At 40.8% G+C, this 21,644-nt stretch overlaps 1 protein-coding gene across 7 annotated transcripts in view; it reads right to left on the bottom strand.

Annotated features, from left to right (window-relative positions):
• elavl4 (ELAV like neuron-specific RNA binding protein 4) overlaps nucleotides 1-21,644 on the bottom strand; it is a 180,157-nt gene that overhangs the window by 55,272 nt on the left and 103,241 nt on the right. For 5 of the 7 annotated variants that reach the window (XM_057842258.1, XM_057842255.1, XM_057842253.1 and 2 more), the window contains 2 exons: nucleotides 17,139-17,242; nucleotides 1,618-1,772 (listed from right to left, as the gene is read on the bottom strand). In XM_057842258.1, the coding sequence (XP_057698241.1) occupies nucleotides 1,618-1,772; nucleotides 17,139-17,242 (259 nt within the window). The remainder of the gene's footprint in view (nucleotides 1-1,617; nucleotides 1,773-17,138; nucleotides 17,243-21,644) is intronic. The other 2 variants (XM_057842257.1, XM_057842254.1) reach the window with 1 other exon arrangement.

The following is a 21,644-nucleotide window of genomic DNA, read 5'->3' on the forward strand; positions in this document are numbered from 1 at the left end:
CAGACCCCGCGTATAGGTCATTTTTCTTTCTGAAAGAAAGAAGAAAAAAGAAGTCCTGTGCTAAAGAGAAAAGCAATTCCAATGACAAAGATTTTAACATGTATTTTAAAAATGAAATGCCTCAATTTATCTTTTTTTTTTCTTTTTCTTCTTATGAACGGTTTTCAAAAGCTTTATTGGTGGATTTTCTCAAGTTAAAGCGCCACACAGAAATTAATCAATTTAATTGTGTAAGCAGGATCTGTGTGTTATTCTTATTATTTAATTACAGGTGTTTTAGCTCATTTCAATTTATTTTACCTAAATGGGCTATTATTTATTTTATTATGCGTTTATATTTTACAAATGTGATGTAGTATTCATTTATATTGTATATTTTATGTTGTGTAACTTTAGTTCCTATGTGAATATTAGTTCCTACTTGTCTTGTTGTGGTAGGAGGGTTTTGTATTGAACACGGGGCCGTGTTGGTTATTATTATAGCAGAGAAGACATCAGTAAATCAACAAAGACAAGTCAACTGTGCCCCGATCTACCACTCAAGAGATCTGATGGACTCAAAAAGTGGGTTACGATTGCATATTTGTTTGAAAATCGACCGGATCCACCGTATTTTTACACGAGTGACTTCCGGTCTGCCCGTTCCTAGCTACCAGTAGTAGTATTGACGCAGCATGCAGGAGGGTCGCGTCTCGCGTCAAATAATAAACTCTGCCATTCTTTTCGCGTGCGTCATGTTGAACCGCTTCTGGGACGCGTCTAACATGTGGCCGCACTGCGACTGTTGTGCATTGGCTGATTGACTTTAACGCCCGCGTTTCACTGCGTTCTCACGGTGGCCACGTTGTCGCGCCGTTGATGTTTCTGGGTTATACTGTCCTACCGTGTTGGTCCTCATTATAGTAGAGAAAACGGAGCAAATATAATCTACAAAAAGAAACTGTAACCCGATCGACTCACAGCCTCGAAAAGTAAGGGTTACATTAGGTCAGAAACTCGTTCGGTACGCCTCCACTCCGAACCGAGCACCACGTACCGAAACGGTTCAATACAAATACATGTACCGTTACACCCTTAATAGTAACATGTTGCATGTACTCTGTTACATTTACTTAAGTAACTTTTTGAGAAAAATGTACTTCTAAGAGAAGTTTTACAAAGCTATACTTTTTACTTTTACTTGAGTAGATTTGTGAAGAAAAAAAACGCTACTCTTACTCCACTACTTTTGGTTACAAAAGTCGTTACATTATTCCCCTTTATTCTACATATTAGGTTTATTTATCTATTTTTTTGCTAGCGATGCTATTCCCTCGAGTAGCGCTACTAATTTCACTAACGAGACATCGCAACAATAAACACATGACTAAATTACACAGATCAGACGCAAGCTTGTCGTTCTATGATCACGCAAGCTTGTTCAATCATTTTGTGCCTTTAAAGCACTCTAAAAAATGAAGTATTTCATATAGAGCGCTGCCCTTAACATAACTCGAAAGCGTGGATTTTAACCTCTCTTCAAATTTTTAAAAGCAGAGGATTCTGTTCCATCAAAACATTATCGACAGTGTGTTCGCTGGTGATAGTCAAAATAAGGAGTTGCTAGCCCCATGGATACCTGTGACCTGGTCGACAAGGATGCGGGAGGTGATGATGCGTCCATACTGCGAGAAGAGTTGCTCCAGCTCCTTCTGGGTCATTGTCTTGGGCAGGCCACTCACATAGAGGTTGGCGTCACGAATCGAAGCTGAGCTGGGTCGGGCGTACGAGACCTGCAACACATAAACAACGGTCTCTTAGGTGAACCAACAAAGGAGATCATTTTCAGTTTTGATGAAATTAAAGCGTAATAACTTTGATGATGCGTCCACGAGCAAGCGGACGAGTGTGTTAATGGATGCTGAGGGAGAAAAATGAGAAGCGTTACATTTGGGATTATCTCAGCGAGGAACAGATTCAGCACCTCGGAAAAATTGTGATATAACATTCAAGCGTTTTCTGGGTGAATCTTAAGACATGTTTTTCCCCTCAGGTCGTTCGACCTAGTGTTTGAAAAGGAGAGCTCAAATTGTCTGCACAGGAGTAAAAGTGAAGACTTGGACCATTCAACGCTTGATTGAGTTAAAATAAATTCTTATTATTAATAATAAATAAATGAAAGAAAAAAGATATTAAAAATACAACACTCCTTTAAGCTATTAACGGGTTCCTTAGACATGCACTCTGAAGAAAAGCTGTCAAAGTTTTGTTTTAATAATAATTATATATAATTAAGCACATCAATAACCATCTGAGTATGACTTTCATGTTGGATTCACATAAAACCACCTTTCCGTGCCTTTCCCACCTGAGATTTGCGGTCCACTTACACAAGACAATTTTTAACTAACAACTGAGAAAAATGCCCTTTTGGCTGCTTGTTTTTAGAACAATGGCCTTTCGGAGAGCAAAATAGGTCCCATCGCAAGGAAAACACCGGCTTATTGTTCAACAACAACAGGGCATTTTCTCCATTTTCACTCTAAATGGCAGCCAATAAGTAAAAAACACAAAGTCAGAACAAGCACTTCAAGAGAAATGAGAAACACAATTTAATATAAAAAAAGGTTGACACTGCGAGGAGGTGGCTCACTATTTTACATCAAATAATATATTCAAGCTTGAACAGACTGTTATATTCTACCTTGACACAAATGGTGTTCAATCCATGTTATATTTGTTATGTGACAGCACAATATCCGGAGGTAGAGAAATGTAACATGAGCAGCATGATCTTTTACTAATGTCTTCACGTTTACGCAAAGTTCATATATTGTTTTAATTTACAAAATAAAATTTACAGGTGCAAGGTAATATTTTCAAGCCCTCACTAAATACTAAGGGTGAAGGTCAGCAATTTCATGATGACATGATACAAACTTGATTCTTTGGATAAAATACAATATTTGCCAATATTATTAACCCTGATGTGTTTGAACATTTTGCTGCTAAAACATTTCAGATATTTGAATCAAAACAGATCTTTTCGGATAACGGCAATACGAAATGGATGTTTGCATTAGGATATATTTCGACTTGATTGTCCTTAACAAATTGATATATTGATCTGGATTGATGAGTTGTTACACTCCTACTAAATATGATTTTAGGTCATTCAATTTCTTTGTCTTTGTCTTCATCAAATAGAATAGAATAGAATAGAATAGGATAGAATAGAATAGAATAGAAAGCCTTTATTGTCCTTGTACAGAGTACAACGATATATAAAGCTCTGCCACCACATAAAATGGAAGAAAAAGTACAATAAGGCCAATATAAAAACACAGGTCACAGAGTACACAGATTGGGAATAAAGTTAGTAAGTGACCAGAGGTGCATAGAGTAGCCAAAAATTTTACTTAAGTAAGAGTAACGTAAAGAAGTATTTGTTAAAAAGTATATTAAGTAATGAGGAACATTGTGAGTAACTGCTTACAATGTCTGATTAAAGAAAAAAAAATAAAGGTATTTTTTTCTCAGCACAACTTCATCTATATGAACTGTTATTATACTGTATTATAACATTTACTCAAGCAAAAGTAAAAGTAGTCATCCAAAAAATGGACTCAGGTACAAGTAAAAAAGTATTCAGTGAAAAGAATACTCAAGTAATGAGTAACATTGTGAGTAACTGCTTATCAATTTAATGATTTTTCAACTGCTATTTTTTCTCTCAGCACAAACTTATCTATATAAACTGCTGTTATAATGATACTGTACAATAACCCATTACAGAAACACACACACACACAAAAAAATCATTGAATTCCGGCGAGAGGAAACAATAAGACAGAAATGAAGCATTATTCATCAAAAGAGCATCAGTGCCCTCTAGTGGATAACATAGTTCCTAGTTTGAGTATTGATTACTCTAGTTCCTTCATAGTTACTATTATGAAATTAAAAGGATCATAGCTCCGGTTTTCCGTGGTCAGTCGGTGCCAAATAAAAACTGGGAGAGAGGTTCAAATCCGCGCTTTCGAGTCTTGATGACGGCAGCGCTCTATGCCAAATACTTTTTTACTATTTTTTTACGGTGCTTTAAAGACGCCACGTGATTGAACAGGCTGTTGTTATCAAAGAACAGCAAGCTACTGTCAAATTGGTGTTATGGAGTCATGTGATTGTTGTTGCGACTTCTCATTGGTGAAATTGGTTGAGCTACTCTTGGCATCACTGGTGAAAAAATAATGAATCTAATACCTAGAATAAAGAGAGAAAATGTAATGACTCTTGTGTAGCCCAAAGTAGCAGAGTAAGAGTAGCATTTATTTCTTCAAAAATCTACTCAAGTAATAGTAAAAAGTATGGCTTAGTAAAACTACTCTTAGGAGTTTTTTTGTTTTTTTTCTCAAAAAGTTTCTCAAGTAAATGTAACGGGATACATGTAGCGCGTTACTACCCACCTCTGTAAGTGACTAGCAGCAAGTGGTGAATTAGTGGTAATTTCACAGTGCGTTCATGACAATTTACAGTACTCAGACTAGGAGGCAGATGGCTGACTTGATATGATAGTGCAAATGACAGTTTGTGTAAACGTACTGATGTGACTGAGCAAAAATGCTATAATGCAATTGTACAAATATTGCATACGCAGTACCCAGATTGAGACAGATGTCTGAGAACTTATTACTTCCAATGACAGAGACATTTCAGTGCACTGCAAAGTATGACTGAGAAAATACTTGCAATGTTAATTGGTTTCCATTTTTATACCAGATTATGGTAATATTTATGAAACTACTATTATAACTACTTCACATTTCAAACTTCACACCCTCTTCAGTCCATCGCAGATTTTTTTTGCAATTAAAAAAATAATAAATGCAGTATTTTATAGAGCTGTCCCGATCTGATCACGTCTCTCATTCTCACTCCTATCACTTTTCTTGGTCAGGCAGTGCACTGGATTTGCTTATTAAAGTCAACGATGATTGACAGATGTTAAGGTTTGATCATGCCAGAGATGCGGGGAAGGCGAAGCCGTGAGCGTCAATCATCGTTTAACTTGTTAAACAGTTTCCGTGTCAACTCTTGTGTGTAAGTGACCAGCTTTAACGGATTTGAGTGGACGCACTCAATGAAGCATTTAATAAACACAAGCATTTTTCTACTAATGACAAGCATTTTCTACTTTATTCTTGTTTGAAAAGAATTTGGTGGGATAGTAACATCTTTAAAACCTATCATAATTACTGTATTTCATTTGATATATAAAAGGTTGAAACTCGGACGAATATATACAATCAACATACAGTACATAAGTACTGTATTCATTTATTAAAACAATGAATCCTCAAGATGGCATTTACATTATTAGCATTCTTTCTGTGAGAGGGATCCACGGATAGAAAGACTTGTGACTTTTTATATTGTGACAAAATATTGCCATCTAGTGTATTTGTTGAGCTTTCAGTAAATGATACTGCAGCCATTCAACCCAAATGCATGATGGGAAGTGGACCCATGACTGTACGTAGTGCTACCAATTACAGCTGTCCCGACTAGTCGACATAGTCGACGTCATCGATGACGTAAATCCGTCGACGAGCACAACATCCCGTCGACGGTTAATGAAGGGTTAAAAAAATATATGCGTGGAAAGTTAGAATGTCGGATGCTCTGTTTGCAAGCGGGGAAAGCGGCACAAAGCCAAAAAAAGCGCACCAGAGTGTCCAATACATTGACTTATTTCAAAGAAACAAAGGAGAGTATACTCTTCTGTCCTGTCTCTTCAGTGCCAAGCTTGGCTGCGCGTCGGCCGTGAATAAACACCTCAAGCGCCTTCACGCAGTTTGTAATTTTTTTTTCTTTCATTTTTTGTACACCAGAGGGTGCTGTCGCCTTACTAAATAATAATGTTTCATTGACAATGGGCCTATAAGTGCTATTAGTATTGTTCTTAATGCTAATTGAAAGGTTTATTTCATGTTATGGTTTATTTTAATGTATAGAAAATTATATAAGGTTAAAAGGTCATAAATATATACAGTATATACAGTCATTGCACTCAAGGGAGAGATTGTCAATGATAAGGTAATAAGGTAAAGGCAATTCATATAGGCAATTCATTGATATATAAATAAGGTTTAAAAGGAAAAAGGTGAAAAGTTTTTGTTAATTTCTAATTGTGTTGCTTTATTTGTGTGCACAGTAGCTCTTACGGTGTGTTTACATCAAGGATGGAATAAAAGTTGTAAACCATCAGTTTAAGAGACCATCTTTTCAATCGGGATGCTACACTAGTTAATTCTATCAGCATTTGAACTCATTGTTTATTTGTGATTTATTATTGTTATTTACGTGTTTATTTGTACTTTAATAAATAATTTGAGTGTTCCAATATGTTTTTTGTGAATTGATAAGCGTCAACAAAAATTTCATTGCTAAATTAGTAAAAAAAAAAAAAAAAATTATTAGATTAGTCGACTAATCGTAAAAATAGTCGGCTGACTAATCGGGAGAAAATTAGTCGTTTGGGACAGCCCTACTACCAATGGATATATCTTCTCTGCGAAATAACTTAAGGTGTTAAGAAAAAGATCATTTGCTACCTTGCTTCCCTACATTGCTTCAAATGATAATTCTTATCGTAGGGTGATGGATTGTAAGGCTTTAAAATAAGGCTCCAAAGGCTGCCAAAATGCACTCTACTCATTTTACGCTGCCTTTTATCTCTCTAAATGGGTAAAACAGCGCCATTACAGATTGAGCGCGACAATGTGTGAGTAGGTCGTGCAACGCTTGCATTAATTGCGTTAAATATTTAACGTGATACATTTTAGAAAAATTAATTACCGCTGTTATCGGTACCTTAAGCCTAAACTAATGACTCTGGATGAGTGTAACATATTATGTCTGTAACTTTAAATACATTTAGAAAACGATTTAATTAAAAAATATATATATTAAAAAAAGGCATGGCCGATATTTTTTTGCCGATTCCGATACTTTGAAAATGACGTGAATGTTGACATCTCTAGTGTAAGGTGTTACAACCAAGCTTTGGATGACAAAAAAATGTATGGAGGCACACAAGCAAAAACAATTGACATGCTCCATTGAAAACATTCTGACCAAAGTAAAATACTCTACATGTACCAAAAAAATCGTCACACTGCAGGAACAAAACATTTTCCTTTTACTACCACTTACCCTCACCGGTACACACAGTTCGTCATTGTCATACATTGATCATCACACATCCACTGAAGCACATGTCCGAACACACACACACCTTTCAGTGCTGTTTGGCAGCCATTTCCGTTCTCTTGTCACCCTAGATGTTTCCAAATGGCAGCCGGCGTCGCTTTCTGCAAGTGAACTCTGCAGCTGTCACACCGGGTTCCAAACATCTTCATGTAGACCTGATTTTGCTCAGGCAAAGTTTCAAGTAAAATCCCATTACCACTACTGCTACTGCCGTTGCAACCGAATGGAGCAGCTTTTGCCTCGCAGTGCTTTCATTAGCGCTGACAGGTGGGGGACATAAGCCATCAAGTCAGGTTAAAGTCAGGCAAATATGGTGGATATGTTGTATGTCATATCCTTGAACAAGTCAACTCTCAACGAATAGTTGGCTTTAACTCCATATTTCAACTTTTGCTGGTCTTTGCCATTGCCCCCGCCGTTTTGTTCTTCATCTTAACGTTAAAAGTATTCTCTATCTGGACCTTTTTCTCCCTTCTCTTCTCTCTCCCGCTTGCTGCCTCATTAAACTTCTCCTTCTTCCTCACATTCTGCAGCGCTTTCCCCCTCTTTTTCGTGCTCCCTCATTTTCTCTCCTTGTCAGCCAACTGCAGATGTCTAATCCATCAACACCTCCTCAAGCTGTGAGCGCTATTGTGTAAAACTGTGGTGCAAAGATGTGTGCGGGGAGTGCATGCATGTGTGTGGAAAAGTTGGAAAAACTCAAAGTGTTAAGATTAACGTTTGCACAAGAACAGGGCGTTTGAATGTGTCTGAGACGATGCGCACATGTGTCACAGGGAGCCTCCGCTACCTTTGGCACGCTGCTTCCCCTCACACTTCAGTCGGGGCGCGGTATCGCAGGCTGACAACATCGGAGGTGTCGAGATGGAGGAAGCCACACAAAAACACTCAAGGATTTAAAGACTCAAAGACACAAAACATCGCCAGAGGACACGTGAACCTTTGGTCACAAGTGTCCTGGCAAAAAGCAGGCGGGTGCACTCTTTATTGTAAAATAACACACTGGCTTTTAATTGACCCCGTTGCTTTGGAGGCGCTTGGGTCTACTGTCACGGGAAGGCCATTCATATATTTAACTCATTGGCTGCCATTGACTGTGTTTGACCAACAAGGGTGGCTTTAAAAATAAATTGTATATTGTAATAAATTAGGGCTGTCAAAATTATCGCATTAACGGGTAAAGTTGCACAGATACCGACACCAGTATCGGCAGGGGGTGCCGATCCGGCCAGAATTGCTGGTATCGGTATCGACGAGCACCAACATTTAGGGCGCCGATACCATCTACTGGAATCACTTGAACGCAAATGTACTGTCCTCCCCACGTGAGCTAACTTCCCAATCCCAAAACATTACATCTGTATGTCTTTGTCTCGAAATTACCAAATGAAATTATCACCTTCGTCTTCAATATTAAGGATGTACACTACCACGCATATCTGCGATGTTAAACTGCTCATCTAACATGGCATTCACAAACGATTAGCATGCGTAAGCTAACGCTTGCTGTTGTAGCGCCGATGGGATCAGAAAGCTTAAGACCGTGGGAGACTAAGAAAACTCATGGTTTCATGATGAACAATGAGTGGCAAATTAAGAGCGCCGTACTTCAAACTCATCCTGTTTATGAAAGTCAATTGTCATATGCTGGTGTTGTGCAGTAATGAGCAGAAGTGACCTTCTGTGCCCAGAAAACACTCAAGCGGCGCAGCGCGCACACGAGACATCATCAAATAGCAACCTAGATGTCCGATGTTAGATCCCATGCCAACTCTCGCGTGCAAACACTAGGTATCATCAAATAGCAACCTAGATGTGCTACATTAGATCCCATGCCATTAGCTGCGTGAGCCCAGAAGGACGCGTAGTCCATATACGACATTGATGAATTAGAAACCGCCATGACTGAATGGAAGCAGGCCAAATCAATCCATACCAGTGACTATAGATAATGCTGCAAATACTGTTAATTCAGTACATGTTACAGATGGACGCAGACCACAAATAGGATGTTTTGCTTATATGGTAAATATAACTGCTATGAGAGCTGCAGCAATCAACAGTGTGCCCCACTTTACAAACAGTAAAGATTGTTCTCAGCACTTATATACAAAATTTCTTGAGATCAGTAAGACGTAAGCACATAAATATTATGCACTAAAATGCTTGTTTATATGATGGCACTGTTATTTTTGCTTGTTAGCAAATTGAAAAAAAAAAAATCATCATAATAATAATAACAGTTGTATTTTCTGTTTCAGAGCATTAAATGTGTTGAATTGTATCGAAAATCGTACCGAACCGTGACTTAACTGTATCGTTGCATCCCTTATATTTGTTTTTTGCAAACAGAGTGGTATCGGAATGGTATCGGTATCGGCCGATACTGCACAGCCAGGTATCTCTATCGGTATCGGGCCCAAAAAATGGTATCGGTGCAACACTATTAACGGGCATTAATTAATTTTTTAAATTAATCACGTTAAAATATTTGACGCAATTAACGCACATGCCCCGCTTAAACAGATTAAAATGACAGCAGTGTAATGTCTGCTTGTTATTTGTTTTTTGGTGTTTGGCGCCTTCTGCTGGCGCTTGGGTCCAAATGATTGGAAGTCTGTGTTGTGTTACGTTTGTTACGCTCCGAATCGCCGAGTTGCAATAAACGTTGATTCAAATGACTTCAAGAAACTAAATTCTGTGCTTTAAGAAGAGTGAAAAAAGCTGAATTTAACACAGAGGAAATAATTCGACCAATCAGAGTGAAGTATTACCGAAACAAAATGGTGACGTCATGTACCCTAATGGTCGGCAACAGATCGCCGCATACGTTTTCTTCAACACAACATTGTCGTGTCAATTAAAAAAAACTCTGTCTTCATATGTATATATATATATATATATATATATATATATATATATATATATATATATATATATATATATATATTTATATATTATATTTCTGTCTCCATCCCTGTACCCGTGTGTAATGCGCACCCATGATTTTACAAGTTAATTTTGGGAAAAAAAGTGTGCGTTATATTCGGGAAATTACGGTATTACAATTTATATAACACTCACACTAAGGAAACACATCAACATCATTTCTACTGTTCTGGCGGCTTTTATGTTGTAGCATAAATAGGGTTGGGCATCGCTTGAATTTGAACAGTTCCGATTCCGATTCCACGTTTCTATTCCGGTTCCAAAACATTCTCAATTCAGATTCTTTTAATAGGCAGTGTAAAAAAAACTGCATGGTTTATATTAATTCCTTAACTTCTCGATTATTTTTATAATTATATGAACTTTCAATTAACTTTGCTATGAATTTCTCTCAGGGCTATTTTTAACACTTATATGAATATCAGTCTTTGAACTTGAATGTGATGAAGTTTCTTTCTGCAATAGTGCACTTTTACAAAGATGTTTATTTTTCAAAAGCTCACGGAGAAAACGTTTCCACATATTCTTTAGCCTATGTTTTAGAGTGTCTTATGCTGCAGGCATTTATTGTATTGCATCGTTTGTTTTAGGTGGTATTTCTACAAGTTAGTTAAGGGCTGGCAGGGAGTATATTGTCCGTTGATCTTAAATTGACTACTTTTTCAGTTTGATTTCTTTCTCAACTGTTATATTGTTCATCCGTCCACAATATGTCACTATTGTAACTCCGGACTCAACAGTTTTTCTTTGGATTTGCTACGTGCGCTTGGCTTCCCCCAGTGGTGACTTACTGATAGCAGCAGGCAAAAAGAACACGACTTTAGTTGGAAAAGAATCCTTGAAGTGTACAGACGCTACACACCTCCTCTGCACAACACATCGTTGGGAACCCTTGATAAAACAAAATCTGTAAGTTTGCACGTTTTAACAGAGGGTGATATAATATCGGTGTGTTTATTCTGTTATTTTGTTGTCATTTATGTGAAGCGAAGCAACACGTTTTTGTGCTAAGCTAAATTAGCTAAAATTAATTATGATTTGCTCATAACGCAGCTAGTCTTCATGTGGGTTCTTCTTCGTTGTGGTCGGCAGCTATTTTTTACGGTTGGCGGTCAGGGCCTCAAAACTTTAAAAAATTTGAACGGTTCTGGGAGAATCGGAGTGTTAGTCCTGGATCCCATCAATGCTCGATGCCCAACCCTAACCATAAATGAACTAACTGGTTCCAAATGACTGCAAAAGACATCCAATGGCACTGAAACTTGATCATCCAACGCAAGCCATCCACGTTAAAATCAATTTGACGTCTGTTGCTGTCTATGGCAGTGAATGAAGCGATTCATTCATTTACAGAGGTAACTGTACCTCGACATACGATCGCTTCGACACACGATCTTTTCGACATGAGACGTAACATTTGACTCACCATGTTTCTACATCTGACGACATGCTCGAAATACGACGATTTATGACAGCGCCGCAGTTTCTTTGTTTTGCCACAAGATGGATGCACGGCGGATTTTCTTTTGAGAGAAATCAACACGAGTTCCAAGAAGTTTAGTGCAGGTGGTGAAAAAAGGAAAAAGGTGACGCTTACCATTGAAATGAAGATGGAAATAAAAAAATATGAACGTGGTGTGCACATATGTTAACTGGCTCGACCATACAGCCGTAGAATGTCTCCGATCTCGACCGTCCTCCTACTACCGTTTGCCAGCCTTTATAAGTAAAGGTGACTATTTTTATTGTGGTAACATAGCCCAAGAAATCGCTAGCTTTGTCAGGTTTTTCATCATTTATTTCAGAACTTGTGCAAAACAACATGCCTATTGTCCGCCACAGTTGACGCCAACAACAAAACATTAAAAGGGAAAGTAAAATCTCTACCGCACCTTTCTCTCTGTCACATCAGCCACGCGGTGCATTCAAATTACAGCACGCAAAACACGTCCGCCCCACTAGAATCCAATTTGTTACATTATCAAAGGAATTATTATTATTTTTAATATTACTATTCTGATTTTTATTGATCATTTTTTTGTTTTGCTATGTGTAATTCCCATCTGTAATAGTACATAGACTTCACTATCAGTTGACGGGACACGGGGATCGGGGCCGATCCGTAGGGGTCCTATTTGCAAAAACTTAAAATTTAAATATTTTCAAAACCAAAGCCGCTAGCGACCTAAAACCAAAACAGGCATCTCGCTTAGACATAAATGAGTCTCCATGAGCAGCGACATAAAAAAATTCAAAGTCGTTCCCTTATAAAATCCCGCTTCATTATTTTGAACGTAAAACACTCTAGATTCTTGGTTTAATACCAAAAAACGGACAGTTATCATTTCTTTTACGTAAATATTTCCAGCATAAGTGACACCCATTTTATAAATGGATTTTTTTCACATTTCAAAGTGCATGCATGGTATTATTTAACATAATCATTACCTTCAATCCTTGACCAAATCACTCTTGAGACACTCCTGCCTGCTTGTATGCAGTAAAACCTTGGTCCTATTTCCACCAAAATCCTGCATTACAGAACGCAGCGTGTGTTTGAGTTTATCACAGTGAAAGCCAACTCAACGTTCTGCCTGGGTCGGCCTCGTACGGGAAGGCGTGGCGCAATGACTATGGATTGTACCAGCAGTATTTATTAAGGATTTAGTGTAAGTTTTCGTGCTGTGGAATGAATTCATGCAATTATAATGTATTCTCATGGAAAAATCCTGTTCGACATACGACCATTTTAATTTACAAACAAAGCCCTGGAACGAATAAACTTCGTATGTAGAGTTACTACTGTATTGCTCTAATGCCGCCAACTCCATACTAAGGAGTTTAGGATGCAAAAAAAAAAAAAAAATTCACCTTCACTCATTTGCTCCCAAAAATGTATAAATACGTTCTATTTTTAATTGTTTCAGTGTTGCAAAGACGTATTTATACGTCTTTTTCATTATGTTTTTTTTTTTTACAAGAGACATGTCTGGGTTCTGATTCAATTTAGCTCCAAAGCACAAAGCTGAAAATCCATTTTAAAGCAATAAAATTGGTCACTGGATGGCAGTAGCGCATTTGGTAAGACCTGCAACCCGATTCAACGGCAACGAACGGCTGGGGCGCCGGCGGAAGACGACCGAATGGATAACAACCTAGAGGAAGCCCGGGATGCCAGGCTCTGGACGACCGAACAGAACGACCAGGACCACCAGTGCAGCGGACAATGCTGTTGAGTCCGTGCTGCTTGCCGAGCAGACCCCGTGGTGACTTAAAAAAATCCATCTTTATGAGACAGGCGGCGATGAGGGAAAAGTTTACCACGGCTGTCGCAGCCACAACAGCGTCATCTCTCAGTTACTGTATGTGTAAATAAATTGTTACTTTGCTATTAAAAGCTCTATTTGTCTTGTTGTTTCTGTTATTTTATAAAAGGAACCATTATTCAGATGTCTGGGATGCAACTAAAGCAAAAAATAGCTCACGTTAAAGTCAAAGTTATGTTTGAAATGTATACTTTCACATAAAGCTTAACTCCTCTGTTTTTTCATCAGAAATGGGAAAATTGCTCAAACTAAGCTATTTTCTAATGCTGATTTCTAAAGAATGGAAAAAGATATGCACTTATTTTTTTTCCTGCTGAAAGAAGAGAGTCTAATCTTTCTTTTGGTGGGTTCCATGATTATATATCAAGAGAACAGAATTTTCTGTGGGCCTTGCAAAATCATTCCAAATCCATTAAAACGGCCGGGAGTTGCACCGGTGAAAATGGCTGGAAGTGAATGAGTTAAAGATGAAACGATGAGTTTACACATCTCTGATGAAGGTGGAGGAGTACACATGGAGCTTACATGCAAATACAGTATATGCAAACACAGACTTTATTAAGGATTTGGTGTAAATTTTTCAGGCTGTGGAACGAATTAATGGAATTATAATGTATTCTTATGGGAAAATCCTGCTTGACATACGACCATTTTGACTTACAAACAAGGCCCTGGAACGAATTAACTTCGTATGTAGAGGTGCCACTCTATTGCTCTAATGCCGTCTACTCCATATTTAGGAGTTTGGGATGCAAAAATGTTTTTTTTAAAGATTAAAGATGAAACGATGGTTTTATACATGATTTGTTGCTGTGTTACCATGTTGCCCTAAAAGCTCTGATAAAGGTGGAGGAGTGCACATAGAGCTTACATGCAAATATATGCAAACACGGATCGCTGTGTATCGTACATATGGATGCAAACATAAACGTCGCCACGGATCCAAACAAAAAGAAGTGCACATACACACATTCAATGGCTCTACACACGCACACATCACATATGATTGTGTCTCTTGGCAGAGGTTCAGCCAGAGGCGGGCCGCGGTGCTGAACCCGGGCCAGACAGAGCGCATCGGCAGGAGAGAGCGGGGATTCTCAGAGGGTTTTCACAACTGTGGGCTAATCCCATCCTATTACATTAGATTACATCAGATTAGATGTGATGAATTTGATTAGATTGGATCAGATTAGAACAGTTTGACAAGGATGTGGATCCAGGGATTACCCCAGAGCCACAGATTACTGGTCCTCTTGAAAGCAACCGGCTCAGACACAGTGCCGCAGAGGGAAATACGTCAGGAGAAGTAAAAAAACAAACAAACAAATACAACTTTATGGTGCTTTTGCAGTGAGGACAATAGCGTGATATGTCCTTAAAAGTGCGATGACAGCTGTCATCATGCATGCCAATTGTATTAAACATAATAAGAAAGACTTCAAACATTATGAAAATGGCATGATGACATCTTGTTATCTCCCAGAAATGCCTCAGTAATTTCAACATGAAAAATTGAAATCTGCAAAGTAAAAATCTCGTTCTTTTTTACGTTGTTGTTTTTGCCAATTATTTCTGAGACTCATGCATGTTAATAACAATTCTGCCTCCCAGATAAATTACCAACAACATCCCAAAATAACTATAGGAAAAGCAATGCACTTTTAATTTTTTTGAATAACATTTGTAAATATACATTTTTTAACAGTTATTCTTTATATTTAAATGCACCAAAATGTTACTGTGGTATTCAAATAGTAGGTTGCAATATTATATCATTGGGATGGCTATACAAATGAGACTTTCTTTTACATTGAGGAATTAAAAAAAAAAAAAATATATATATATATATATATATTAGGGCTGTCAAACGATTAAAAATTTTAATCGAGTTAATCACAGCTTAAAAATTAAATAATCGTAATTAATCGCAATTCAAACCATCTCTAAAATATGCCATATTTTTCTGTAAATTATTGTTGGAATGGAAAGATAAGACACAAGACGGAAATAAACATTCAACATACTGTACATAAGTACTGTATTTGTTTATTCTAATAATAAATCCACAAGATGGCATTAACATTATTAATATTCTTTCTGTTAAAGGGATTCACGGATAGAAAGACTTGAATTCTTAAAAGATAAATTTGAGTACAAGTTATAGTAATTTTATATTAAAACCCCTCTTAATGTTTTCGTTTGTATAAAATTTGTAAAATTTTCAATCAAAAAATAAATAGCTCACCATTGTTGACGTCGTCGAGCGGGACATCACATGGGCTCTTATACTTCTTTCTTCCACAGAGTCTTTAACTACGTAAGGTAGTGATTAAAATACACCACAAGGTGTCTATGACGAGTTTTAAATTAATCAGAGATCTAGCCAAGGCAAAGTCTGAGTAAGTTTTATGTGTATTTTGCATAGCTATTTTGATTGGGAATGCCAGTTCTCTTTGCATTGAGCGCTGTTCTTTTTGTGAACATCCTTTTTTTGAGAAATAGGAATATTATTTTTGTTGTGTTTTCACTAAATGATACTGTAGCGACTTCATTGTTCCGCCCAAATGCATGATGGGAAGTTAGGCAACCATGACTGTCAGTGGTGGCTGCAAATGGTATCCATTATGTTCTGCGTTGTGTTCAATTAAGTGTATTCAGAAAAAGATCATCTCCTGTGAGAGGTAGGAATATTATTTTTGTTGCGCTTACACTAAATGATACTGTAGCGACTTAACTGTTCCGCCCAAATGCATGATGGGAAATTGGGCAACCATGACTGTCAGTGGTGGCCGCCAATGGTATACAGTATGTTCTGCGTTGTGTTCAATTAAGCGTGTTCAGAAAACGATCGTCTCCTCTCATTCTTCCCCACGTCTTTCGCCACAATAATTATCATTGTTGTGAAAGAGTTGCCAAAGCTTAAGCCAATAAAAGGCGCGGTCCAATAAACGCCTGTGTCCGCTCGCATCTCTCTGCCTTTTCAATCTCAATGTGCTAGAACGGCACCATTGTAAACTGTTTGAGGCAATGCGTGAACGGGTCATTCCATGCATGTGTTTATTGCTTCAAATATTTTAATGCGATTAATTTAAAACATTAACAACCGCCCGTTTATGCGATAAATTTGACAGCATCAATATATATATATATTTTTTATATATACTGTACATACTGAATATATAAATAACTGAAGTAAGCCAGTATAAAACAATATGAAAGATGATAACTAAGGTAGTGTTTATTTTTTCCAGGGTAAACAAAAGCGAAATTTATCACGCAATATCTACACAAAAATATTTAGCCCAAACCTGCATCTCATAAACACTTCGGCCTGTTTTACTACTGCTTTTTTCAACTGATTAACAAACACCTGCTTATTATTTTAAGGTGTGCTGATGTCAAACGTTAAGTATTTCTTTGGCGGTTGGTGCAGGAAACATTAAGATACAGATTTTAAAGTAGAACAAATTGGCAGACCTACTGCACCTGACAACAAAATCGTTAACTCACAGCCAATCGCTATTTTACTGTGAGATTACAATGTGGAATATGGCCATATGGATATTTTGACCCGCTCTTTGAATGCATGCAAGAAAAACAGTCTTTTGTTACCTTGATCGTTTTGGTCTGAAGTCGGAGTCCATTTAACGTGTTGATGGCTTTCTCTGCGTCCTTTGGATCAATGTAGTTGACAAAGCCATAGCCGAGACTTTGACCTGAATGGAGAAGGAAGAACAAGCCATTAGACCCCCATCAACATTTCCATTTATAGTCCGCATGATGCAACACATAATCAATATGGACAACTTATGGGAGATACACTTGTGCAAAAATAGGGCTGGTATCTCAAACATGTTAATTAGGTGAAAATAAAGTGCAAAACTGAATCAACATGGTAGCTGCCCGAAAGTTTGATCCTTACTTCGGATTGCCATTGTTGATTCCAGTTTGCTGATCACGTATTAGGATCACAAAATACACTGGACTGTAATACCATAATCACTTTCAAATTTTGACAAATAAGTAATCAATTTTATATTCTGAAAAAAATCTTTTGGTTATTTTTGGTATATTGATGATGGTAATTTTTGGTATGTTGATGACAGGGCCGGCCCAGCCTATACGCAGACTATGCAGCTGCTTAGGGCCTCTGACCACTAGGGGGCCCCCAATCTGGCAATTGTTTAATTTATATTCTATTTTGTTTACCACAGTTTGCTTTATTTTACTTTTGTGAGTTTTGATACTTAATTTCAAGCTTAAAAAATAAGTTCTTCTTTCACTTCTTTATTTTCCCTCTTTTAAAAAAGGTTTGGCACTATCTACCGTAAGTCCTGACAATCATTTGGGGTGAGAAGTTTGAAGTATGCAGTGCAACAAAATCTGATTAATATACATAATAAGGACGTATGAGTTGGATCGCATGTATGGGTTTCACAGTACACTGTGACGAAATGGTGTGCCAAAAATACGGGCCCCTTGGCACTATTTTGCTTTGGGCCCCCAAATGGCCTGGGCCGGTCCTGATTGATGATGACCACAAAGAGAAAGAGGAAACATTTGAAGAGACTCTCGGAAAGTATAAAATTGTTTATACCAGCGGTGTCCAAACTATTTCACATAGGGCTGCAGTGGGTGCTGGATTTCATTCCACCCAAACAAGACGACACCTGTTCACCAATCTGGTGTTTTACAAGTGTACGGTAATTTCTGCACTATAAGGTGCACCTAAAAGCCTTTAATTGTCAGGAATGAACGGGCAGGCAGGCAGGTTGTTATGGACCCAAATGCAGGGAAAACGAAAAAGGCAGCGAGGCAGGTGGCAGAGAACTCAAAAAGGCTTTAATGATAACTAACAAAAGGCACAAAGTACAAAACAAAGGCTGTGGTGATCAAAAAACTATCAACAAATAACTTAGGTCACTAACAAAGGCTGAATATCAAAAACTTACTGAGACGAACACGAGGGCTAGGACAGGACTTCAACTTTGACGCAGGCACAGACATTGACATAGACATAGACAATGACGCAGCAAGGAGTGAACAGAAAATGGGAGCATATATACACAAGCAGACAAGGGATAACGAGACAAGGAACAGCTGGGTAACACAGGTGGATGCAGATTGCCGAATACACTGGGAAAACACACACAGGTGAGAGTAATGGGTAATCACAGGACAAGTCACACAAGGAGAAACCAAACACAAAACCTAACAGTACCCCCCCCTCAAGGGACGGATCCCAGACGTCCCGAGGAAACAAAAAGTCAGAAGGTTGCTCGGAGGAGGGAGCAACACCAGCCCGTCACGGCCAGTCAGGCGGGCGTCCAGGACGCCAGACGTGGGCCGATCGCACGGGTCGATCGGGAGGGCGCCCGGGGCGCCAGACATTGGGCGACCGCACAGGCAGATCAGGCGGGCGTCCCCGACGAGGTAGTGCTCGGTTGTCCATACCGCCACGTTTTGGCAGGAAACGGGGAGCAGCATCATCGGGGCGAGGGTCCGGAACAGAGTCGGAGTCGTCGTGCGGACCAGGAACAGAGTCGGAGTCGTCGTGCGGACCAGGAACAGAGTCGGAGTCGTCGTGCGGACCAGGAACAGAGTCGGAGTCGTCGTGCGGACCAGGAACGGAGTCGGAGTCGTCGTGCGGACCAGGAACGGAGTCGGAGTCGTCGTGCGGACCAGGAACGGAGTCGGAGTCGTCGTGCGGACCAGGAACGGAGTCGGAGTCGTCGTGCGGACCAGGAACGGAGTCGGAGTCGTCGTGCGGACCAGGAACGGAGTCGGAGTCGGAGTCGTCGTCGGTGTCGTCTGCTGGCGGGACAGCAGCGGTGTCGTCTGCTGGCGGGACAGCAGCGGTGTCGTCTGCTGGCGGGACAGCAGCGGCGTCGTCTGCTGGCGGGACAGCAGCGGCGTCGTCTGCTGGCGGGACAGCAGCGGAGTCGCCGTCGTCTGCTGGCGGAACAGCAGCGGAGTCGTCGTCGTCTGCTGGCGGAACAGCAGCGGAGTCGTCGTCGTCTGCTGGCGGAACAGCAGCGGAGTCGTCGGGCACTGGAACGAAGGTCAGACGGCGAGGCGCCGGGACAGGGACTAGGCGACGAGGCGCCGGGACGGGCACCTCGGGCAGCATGGGCGCGGGAGGAACTGGACTGCGGGGAGCCGGCGCGGGAGGAACTGGACTGCGGGGAGCCGGCGCGGGAGGAACTGGACTGCGGGGAGCCGGCGCGGGAGGAACTTGACTGCGGGGAGCCGGCGCGGGAGGAACTTGACTGCGGGGAGCCGGCGCGGGAGGAACTTGACTGCGGGGAGCCGGCGCGGGAGGAACTTGACTGCGGGGAGCCGGCGCGGGAGGAACTTGACTGCGTGGAGCCGGCGCGGGAGGAACTTGACTGCGTGGAGCCGGCGCGGGAGGAACTTGACTGCGTGGAGCCGGCGCGGGAGGAACTTGACTGCGTGGAGCCGGCGCGGGAGGAACTTGACTGCGTGGAGCCGGCGCGGGAGGAACTTGACTGCGTGGAGCCGGCGCGGGAGGAACTTGACTGCGTGGAGCCGGCGCGGGAGGAACTTGACTGCGTGGAGCCGGCGCGGGAGGAACTTGACTGCGTGGAGCCGGCGCGGGAGGAACTTGACTGCGTGGAGCCGGCGCGGGAGGAACTTGACTGCGTGGAGCCGGCGCGGGAGGAACTTGACTGCGTGGAGCCGGCGCGGGAGGAACTTGACTGCGTGGAGCCGGCGCGGGAGGAACTTGACTGCGTGGAGCCGGCGTTGGCGGAACTTGACTGCGGGGAGCCGGCGTTGGCGGAACTTGACTGCGGGGAGCCGGCGTTGGCGGAACTTGACTGCGGGGAGCCGGCGCGGGAGCTTCGGGAACCCACGACGTCAGCACCGCCGCCCGCCGTCGGCGTTGACGGCCACGCCGAGGCTTTTGCTGAGGGCCTTCAGGTGGCAGGGGCGGCAGAATAGCCCCATTAGGCCGCAGTGAGCCTGGGCGTCCCCGCAGACCACCCCGGGGGGGTCCCCGATAGATGGCCCACCGGGATCCCAGGTAGGAGTCTTTGGCCAAGATTTCAGAACGGGATATAAAGTGCGACGGGTGGAAAGAAAAATTACCAGGGGAAACGGAGGGCGTGAAATCAAAATCCAGGTCGGAGTCGGAATCAGAATGGAAATCATATGAATCGTGATCTTCAAAATCAGAAAAATCTGAATCTAAAAAAACGTGGCGAGGCAGAATATAATCAGGGGAACATGCGGATGGTCGTCGGCGTGTACGCCGGTGCTGGATTTTTCCCGCTGGGTCCACTAGTGGCTGCGTCATTCTGTCAGGAATGAACGGGCAGGCAGGCAGGTTGTTATGGACCCAAATGCAGGGAAAACGAAAAAGGCAGCGAGGCAGGTGGCAGAGAACTCAAAAAGGCTTTAATGATAACTAACAAAAGGCACAAAGTACAAAACAAAGGCTGTGGTGATCAAAAAACTATCAACAAATAACTTAGGTCACTAACAAAGGCTGAATATCAAAAACTTACTGAGACGAACACGAGGGCTAGGACAGGACTTCAACTTTGACGCAGGCACAGACATTGACATAGACATAGACAATGACGCAGCAAGGAGTGAACAGAAAATGGGAGCATATATACACAAGCAGACAAGGGATAACGAGACAAGGAACAGCTGGGTAACACAGGTGGATGCAGATTGCCGAATACACTGGGAAAACACACACAGGTGAGAGTAATGGGTAATCACAGGACAAGTCACACAAGGAGAAACCAAACACAAAACCTAACATTAATTTTCTCAAAAGCCAACAGTGCGCCTAATAATCCGATGCACTTTTTATATTGGTTCACCATGGCATGACAGTCCCTTTAGCACAGCTCCATCTAGTGGATGTAGACATGTGCCAATTACCGGTTTCAAGGTATACCATGGTATGAAAATGTCAAAGTTTCAAAACTGCAAAAATTTTCCATCATACTGTCCCTAAGGTTTTAGGGTTAGGGTTCATTTCCCATAAATGCATCCACCCCCCCCCCCCCCCCCCATTGAAAAAAACGAAATCGCTGGTATGGGAATACTTTGGCTACAGAAAGTTACAGACGGCCGCGGCTT

The sequence above is a fragment of the Corythoichthys intestinalis genome, chromosome 7 (assembly GCF_030265065.1).
Source record: "Corythoichthys intestinalis isolate RoL2023-P3 chromosome 7, ASM3026506v1, whole genome shotgun sequence".
Taxonomy (NCBI): domain Eukaryota; kingdom Metazoa; phylum Chordata; class Actinopteri; order Syngnathiformes; family Syngnathidae; genus Corythoichthys; species Corythoichthys intestinalis.